Source organism: Mandrillus leucophaeus, unplaced genomic scaffold, assembly GCF_000951045.1.
Source record: "Mandrillus leucophaeus isolate KB7577 unplaced genomic scaffold, Mleu.le_1.0 Scaffold852, whole genome shotgun sequence".
NCBI classification, from domain to species: domain Eukaryota; kingdom Metazoa; phylum Chordata; class Mammalia; order Primates; family Cercopithecidae; genus Mandrillus; species Mandrillus leucophaeus.
The window spans coordinates 1,006,909-1,015,535 of NW_012109275.1; the positions used below are offsets into that span (position 1 = coordinate 1,006,909).

Consider the following 8,627-nt stretch of genomic DNA (forward strand, 5'->3'; position numbering starts at 1 on the left):
CAGTGGCTTGGTGTTGGGCGAAATATAGATTGAATTTGGGCCATTCGTTTAAACTTCCTGGGCCTCAGTTTCTTGCCTATTAAGAGGGAGTGCATAGTTCATGGGATTGTTGAGAGGAAGAAGTGAAACCATGCATGTGGAGAGCCTGGCACAGTATCTAAGACAGAGTGTGCATGCAAATAAGTAGATAACATTGTTTGCTTTTCTTTATTGCATGCCTGTAATATTTTTGGAGCTGTCACATTCATTGCCCTCAAGTAGCATCAAGAGATGAAATGAAGTTTGTAAGAAAACCCTGAGGCTGAGGAATACAACATGTTTTATGTCTTCTACATTGAAAAATACTGGAGTCAGATAAAGAATACATTCTCCTGAGGATGGAAATCAAGATCTTGGCCTTCAATATTTAACAACATTGATCTTCCAACTTACTATGGGAAATATTCATCAGGCCCCTAAGTGTTCCTTTTGGACAGAAATTACACTTGTTATATCTGTATTCTTAGCAGACAGTAGAAAGTCTGGCACATCATAGAGGCTTAAGGAATCCTAAATATCCCTTAAAATTCTCATTGTAAAGACCAAAAAAAAAAAAAAAAAAAGAAAGAAAGAAAGAAAGAAAAAACAAGCATGGGCTTGACCAAATCAGTGGTAGAACCAAGAGTTAAACCACTTGTTTTGAATCCTAAACCTGAATTTTTATTATTTTTGTTTATTTTTGTTTATTTATTTATTTATTTATTTATTTTGTCAGATGCTTGGTCAAAGAACAGTGGGAAGAGAGGGACGGGTTTCCAGCAACCTTTATTATTGGCTTACTTTCTTACAGCCCATTAATTTCTCTTGGGAAAATATTAAGCAGGCACTCAAGGCTTGAGGCCACTGAGTTTTTACATCCTTTCTGAACCTCTGAACCTGCTTTCCAGCATTCTTTTATACTTTGTTTTACCTGCTGGTCACTAATGCCTCACCTCAGTCTTCTCCTCTAAAAGTGTGGTTAATGACATCTTCCTGACTATCTGAAGACCACTGGCCAAAACCCAGCAGCTCACTCATATACTATTCCCCTACTTTACTTTCTTCAAAAGACTTAGCCCTGCCTAAACTTATTTATATGTTTATTTTCTGCCCACCAGAATGGCAGCATGGCTGGGGAGGCAGAGTCTGTTTTGTTCATTGCTGTACTCCCAAAGACTAGAACACCACCAAGCACACAGTATAGGTCTCAGTAGTTATTTGTTGTCAAATTTATGTGGACATGCTTTTAAACAATATCTTCCATTTACTGAGTGTTTATGTGGAAGAACTGCACTAAATTTTAATGCATTTCTTTATTCTTATTCTTAAAACTTTCCAGCAAGGTGGCTCTACCACCCTCTTTTCTGAGCTTCAGGAGCAGTTATGCGAACAGCTGGAGAACACCAGGCTGGATTTAAACCCAGATGGCTCTTACATTTGCTCTTTACCTGCTGTTCTCAGCGTTCACGTGCCCTCTAGCTGTAGTTTTCTGAAGTCAGCGCACAGCAAGGCACTGTGCTTAGAGGTTAACAGAAGGGAAAACAACCACAAAAATCTAAATGAGAATCCTGACTGTTTCAGCTGGGGGTAAGGGGGGCGGATTATTCATATAATTGTTATACCAGACGGTCGCAAGCTTATTCCAATTGCAGAGAACCCGCTTCCCAGGCTTCCGAGAGTCCCGGAAGTGCCTAAACCTTCTGGGGCTTGGGTGGCCGGTCGCTGCCTGGTGTCTTCCCATTACCCAGGGCGGGCAGCCAAGTGGTGCCTCCCGCGTCCCCCACACTTTCCCTTAGCCCTTCCCCTCCGGCCTGTCCTGGGCAGGTGACCTGGAGCATCTGGCAGGCTGCCCTGGCCTCCTGCGTCAGGACAACGCCCACGAGGGGCGTTACTGTGCGGAGATGCACCGCGCAAGAGACACCCTTTGTAACTCTCGTCTCCTCCCTAATGCGAGGTTAAAACCTTCAACCCCACGTGCTGTTTGCAAACCTCTCTGTACCTGAGGCCCTAAAAAGCCAGAGACCTCACTCCCGGGGAGCCAGCATGTCCACTGCGGTCCTGGAAAACCCAGGCTTGGTCAGGAAACTCTCTGACTTTGGACAGGTGAGCCACGGCAGCCTGAGCTGCTCAGGTAGGGGAATTTGGGCCTCCAGAGAAAGAGGTCTGAAGACTGCTGGTGCTTCCTGGTTTCCTAAGCTCAGTAAGAAGTCTGAATTCTTTGGAAGCTGATGGGAATGTCCAGGAAGTCAACAGACAAATGTCCTCAACAATGTTTCTAAGTGGGAGAACATCTGTCGTGGGTGACTTTCACAGGAATGAGTGACCATTGCTTTACGGGGTTGGGGATCTGGCCTCCAGAACCGCCACCAATTAGTTGTGTGTCTTTGGACAAGTTACTGTCCCTCTCTGTTGTCTGTTTACTTTTCTGTACACTGAAGGGGCTGGTCCCTAATGATCTGAGGTGGGATGTGGAGTCCTTCTAGATTTCTTTTGTAATATTTATAAAGTGCTCTCAGCCAGGTGTCAAAATGGCAAAATTGTGAGTAAGTATCCTCCTTTCATTATGGGAAGAAGATGAGGCATGAAGAGAATTCAGACAGAAACTTACTCACACCAGGGAGGCAGAAACTAAGCAGAGAGGAAAATGACCAAGAGTTAGCCCTGGGCATGGAATGTGAAAGAACCCTAAATGTGACTTGAAAATAATGCCCAAGGTATATTCCATTCTCCAGGATTTGTTGGCATTTTCTTGAGGTGAAGAATTGCAGAATACATTCTCTAATGTGACCTATATATCTACCCATGGCAAGAAGTCTACTACTGGACTCTGAGATTCAGTCATAAAGCTAGACCCGGGAAGTAATGTGAGTCTGCAGCGCCCTGTCATCTGTAGGATTAGGGAGAAGAGTTGTCAGTAGAGAACAGGGAGGCTGAAGAGAAAAGAATGGTTGATGTTAACGTTAATATAACTAGAAAGATTGCCCAACTTTGGACTGATTTTTTTTTTTTTTGAATCTTTAAAAAAAAAAAAACTTCTTATGAAAATGGTGCATGGCTCTTAGGAGATAGAACTTATTGTACAGAGGAACAGCGTGAGAGTCAGAGTGATCCCAGAACAGGTCCTGGCTCCATCCTCCACGTAGTTTTGTTGCTGCTGGCAATAGGGTCCCCACAACTGTGGGAAGCGGTTAGGGGCAGCGATCTCATCAGGAAAGCATGGGGGTTTAAAATTCTTTATAGAGCACTTAGAAGATTGAGAATCCACAAATTGTATTAATAACAAACAAAAATAGTGTCTTGTTATGTAGTAAATGTGAATTTGCAGACACATTTAGGGAAAAGTTATAATTCAAAAAAATAGGCTGCATATTTATCAATGGTTCCAAAATTTTCTATGGTTAAGAATCACCCGGGATGGTTTTGAAATGGCAGTTTCTAAGACAACCTGATTTAATAGGTTTAGGTAAAGCCCAGGGAACTGCATTATAAGCTGTTAGCAGTGGTATTGACTAACTCTCTGGTGACTGGACCACAGTAAATCTTTTACTTCGCAAGAAACAGAGGACTAAATTCCCATATTATGTCCATAGCAAAGGGAACTATATAGAACAATTGATAATTTGGAGCTGGAGTTCTTGACCAGCCTCCACTACCTATGTGGCTTCAGGTGAGTTACTTTCTCCCTTTGGCTCTAAGTTTTCCCCACCTGTAATGTGAGGGAGTTTAACTAGATGAGCACTAAGGACAAATCAATTTCTGTTGGTTAATTATTATAAAGTACCATGCGGGCATCAAATGTCAAGTGGAAAGCATAGATAAAGAAGTGATTGTGCACCTGGGCTGAGGGGCACAAACGTTTCCCAAGAGAAGTGAGACCCAAAAGAGCCTTTAAGGAAGGTGAGATCTTGGAAAGGGAAAATTGGTGATTACTCTAATGAGGAGCTAAAGAGGCAAGAAAGAAAGCAGCTTGGCTGGAAAGGAGGTTCCTGTAGTGGGCCTCCAGAGATAAGGTACCCCAGAAACTGCCAAACATCAGCAAGAAGCCATGGGGAGGGAGCGTTTGAGGGATTCTAAGTAGAAGAAGGACACGAGGAAAAATGTCAGGCTGGATCTGTGCAGGCCACTAAGAAATGGATTCAGGTGATGGCAGTGGGAACAAAGAAAGGACCTGATGCCCAGAGGCATTTCTGGAGAAGACGAGATCAGACTTGTGATTGGCTGAACACACACTGGAGTGGGTGGGGATTGGGAGGTGACTCAGCTTTAGCCCAGGTACGTTCAAGTCTGAATTGCCCTAGTCAAAGGTAGCACCTGTTGACGTGTATCAGAAATATCTTACTTTTCTTGGAAGCCAACAGGAGAAAAGTGTTGCCAAGTGAACTAGAAACAGGAATATCTTTTGTCATTTCACAGACACTGGAAAGAAGAAGGCTCAGTGTTCTTTGGTAGGAAGAAGACTGAAGTCAGATACTCATCTGTACCTCTCTGGCAGGGTTTAAAAGGGGGAAGGGGAATAGAGGCTGCAAGAGATTGTGATTCATGGATAGTATGCAGAGATCAAATGACCTGGGTTCAGATCCTGGCTCCACTGCTAACTGTGTAATATAGGCAAGTTACTTAACCTCTCTAAGCCTTAATTTTGTCATCAATAAAAGGAGGCACTTGGTGCCTAATAAAACCTACCTCTTAGGTTGTTGCCAGAATTACATGAGATAATCCAAATCAAGTGCTTATTATAATACCCGGAAATTATAGGCTCTAAATAAATGGGGTATTAACAGTTTTTTAGAAAGATAACATCATGATCAAAATAGGGATATTTAACGGTTTAGTCTTCCATTTCATTTGAAGCTCCCTATAATCACTCTTGCTGATAAATTTGTTTTTTCTCTCATACCTCAGTTTCATGGGGATGTTTTGGCAAAACTCTGCATTTTCTGAGTTGAAAGAATTTTTTGCTAAGGGTCATCAGTATTCATGAATTCTGAGCTTGTTATTCTGAGTCACTAAGAGTTTCCTAACACAGCCTTCTCTCATTGAGATGATGTAACATCCATTCCATTAATTTCATTAACTTGCTTACAAGAGAGTAATTGTTCTGCAAATTTGTTTCTTCTCAGTTTTAGGTACCTGCTGTTTATTGTGGGCACACATAGAATTTTATGTATTATTTTTAAACTTAGGCTAATGTTTTAGCAAACTCTGGAATGTCAGTCCTAACCCCAACCTTGGTTTTCTGTCACGTGCACATAGTAAGTGCTAGATCCTGGACATTCTTTTAGATTTAGTTTAAGACTAAGTTTATTTTCTAATGGATTATTTGTATACTTTCATGGATTTTGTGGCTCTTTTTCAACAATTGGATATCTCAGATCTCAGCATATGGGAGCAAATTAATGCGTCCCGAGATCTTTGCCAAAGGTCAAGAGGTCATTTTTGTGTATTTATAATATTTTCACCATTTTTATATATTTCTCAAAATTCTTTTTAAACTGTTCTTTTCCTTTTTTCATCATCTGAATACTGTTTTGACAGAGCTTGTTATTAGCATGCTTTTACAGATGAGAAAACAGAGAAAGCTGAGTGATTTGCCCAAAGTAGTCCACCTGGAAAATGAAAGAGAGAGGATTCCAATCCAGGTCTTAGGACTCAAAAGCCTGTGTATGTTCCATTTTTAGTACTTTTCACACTGTATTTCTCAATATCTTTCTGGGACATTTTATAAACCATATTATATCACCTCTAAGGATCTTTCAGTTTGTTATATATGTGTCTATTAAATTAGATTGTGAGCTCCTAAAAGATAGAGCATTGTCTTACTCATCTTTAAATTTCTCAGAGCCCAAATAGTGTCTGGAACCCAGTAGGTGCTCATTAGAAGTATCGAATTTACAGGATTGAATGGTTACATCAATGAATAATTGAAACTTCCTTAAGTTGATAACTGACTCAGTGGCATCATTGATCATTTAATTGCCTTGGACTTACTTATTTTCCACCACACTACATATTTCTGTATGAAATATATATAGCTCGTTGTATTGCAAGATTTAACTAGAAGAAAGTTCATGTTTGCTTTGTCCATGGAGGTTTAATAGGAATGAATTGCTAAACTGTGGAAAATGTTTTAACCAAATGCATCTTATCCTGTAGGAAACAAGCTATATTGAAGACAACGCCAATCAAAATGGTGCCATATCACTGATCTTCTCACTCAAAGAAGAAGTTGGTGCACTGGCCAAAGTATTGCGCTTATTTGAGGTCAGTGCTACATTCATGTTTGTCTTGGATAATGTCGTAGCAAACTTCCATGTTATTTTCTAGTTAGATGCAATGAAAAGAACACAGGATCTGGAACAGGCAGATTTGAATTTCAACTCAGGTTCTTACATTAACCAACTGTGTGACCTTAGCTAAGTCATTCAATCTGTCTGAGTTTCAGTTTTCCATTCATAATATAGTGCTGATAATATGTGCCTTGTCAGCTTCAACAGGAACTTTGTGATGAAATAATGTGTTTTGTAAAATGCCTAATCACATGTGTGATTAACTATAATCATATGTGACACATGTGATTACATGTTATATGAAATGTAATCACATGTGTCACATACGATTACAGGTAAAGACTAGACAAAAACGAGAAATACATATTAATTCTTTTATTCGCTAAATTAATATTGATTGTCTTCTATGTGTAGGTATAAAATAATATGCAAGACACCGTTCCTTGCTTCAAGCAGCTTAACGCAAAACTATGTTTTAGAAAATAGCTAATGTTCTTCAAGACATTGGTAAATGTTTTATGATTAAAGTGGTTCCATAATTAATAAACTTGGGAAACTTGGGCATATTAGTTTACCTGATTTCTTTATTATAGAACTTTTAGAGTCTCTAAAACTAATTATACTAAGTCGTTTAAAGAGAGAAATGTATGTATTATTTTCCAAATTTACTTGACTGTGGATCCTTTTTTATTTTAAGAACATTTAGTAACATCTTGGAATAGAGTTTAGGAAATATTGATTTGGGTGTTTGCTGGGCAGCCAAACTTCACAGAATTCCAAATAGGTTTCCTCATCCAGATTCCTCCCAAGTACTATGCTAATATTTTTGCTGGAATTTCGTCCCACCTGAAAATGCATTGCTTTATACTGAGATTCCTGGGACCTCTCTAGCTGATTGGGAGGCAGGGGTAGCACATTGGTCAGGGTTGTGCACATAGTTAGTGCTTAGTGTGTTTGGGCATACAATCAACAAATCATTTTGTGGCATGACTGGATATGATTAGATATCTTGTAAAAACCTATGATGTTCTCAGTACTATGGGTGGGGAGGAAGATGGGGGATACACAGAAATTGTAAGAAAGAGAAACTGCCTCCTTTAGGATCTATCAGGGGAAGCAAATATTCTGAGTAGCTGGGGAGGGAAGGCAGAGCATGAGAAGTTATCTCAGTAAAAGGTAACTTTATAGACATGATCTTATTCAGTCTTATGAAAATAACATGAGGTAGGAGCTATTTCTGCTCCCATTTTTCAGAGGTAGAAACCGAGGCTTAGAGGGATTAGGTAAATGTACCCAAGGTCAAACAGCTAGTAAATACTGAAGACATCATTTAAACCCAGGCATTCTGACTCCAGAACCTACAGACACTCTTAACTGCTATTCAGCACTGCCCCAGACAGAATGGGCTTCATAGTTTACAGGGCCCAGTGCAAAATGAAAACGTGGGGTCTCTTCCTCAAAAACAGGAAACAACGCTGTTAAAAGTACTAAAATATATAACTTTGTCCTGTCTTCTGTGGTCTCTCTCATGTCCTGTTATGGTGTTTTTGATTTGCCATTTAGTTGTGCTCTCCTTCCCTGGGCACAGTGGCCCTCTAACTGCTGGGTTCCCTCTCCAGCCAGTGCTGGGCTGACAGTTAAGCCTCTACCAAGGATGGGGAAATCCATGTTTCATTTCCGTGGGCCTGCTGCACCAACCCACAGTGACAAGCTATCCCCCAAGAGATTGTAACCTCTGGATGGAGAATGGAAACAAAGCTTGCCTAAAGCCAAACCACCCGCCAAATCCCCTGCCAGATCTCCCAGGGTTGGGGGAGAGTGGCAGCTGAATATGAGCTTCCCCGCAAAGGCCATGCCTCCTGGTCATGACGCTGGGCAAACGGCAGTAGTGGTGGTGAGGTAAGACCAGGGAGGGGAAGGCTGTGTGGGCCCAGAGGTCCAACAAGCTTGAAAGCAAGCCTTTAGAACCATGGCTGAGAAAGTAAGGAGAGGGCAAATGGTGTAATTACACATGAGCTGAGTCTCCAAATACCCAGCATGTGCTTCATTGTCCCATTGGACTTTGCTTATCAAACACAAATTCAAAAGTCGTTATTAAGAATTTCAACTCACGCCTGTAATCCCAGCACTTTGGGAGGCCGAGGCAGGCGGATCACGAGGTCAGGAGATGGAGACCATGCTGGCTAACACGGTGAAACCCCGTCTCTACCAAAAATACAAAAAATTAGCCGGGCATGATGGTGGGCGCCTGTACTCCCAGCTACTCGGGAGGCTGAGGCAGGAGAATGGCGTGAACCCGGGAGGTGGAGCTTGCAGTGAGCC

The 8,627-nt window shown here is 41.2% G+C and overlaps 1 protein-coding gene across 1 annotated transcript in view; it reads left to right on the forward strand.

Moving 5' to 3' along the window:
• The first annotated feature begins 1,596 nt into the window (after positions 1 to 1,596).
• Positions 1,597 to 8,627, forward strand: part of PAH (phenylalanine hydroxylase) — a 71,142-nt gene continuing 64,111 nt past the window's right edge. Inside the window, exons 1-2 of the mRNA XM_011968639.1 lie at positions 1,597 to 2,121; positions 6,172 to 6,279. Of these exons, the coding sequence (XP_011824029.1) occupies positions 2,062 to 2,121; positions 6,172 to 6,279 (168 nt within the window). The 5' untranslated portion in view covers positions 1,597 to 2,061. The remainder of the gene's footprint in view (positions 2,122 to 6,171; positions 6,280 to 8,627) is intronic.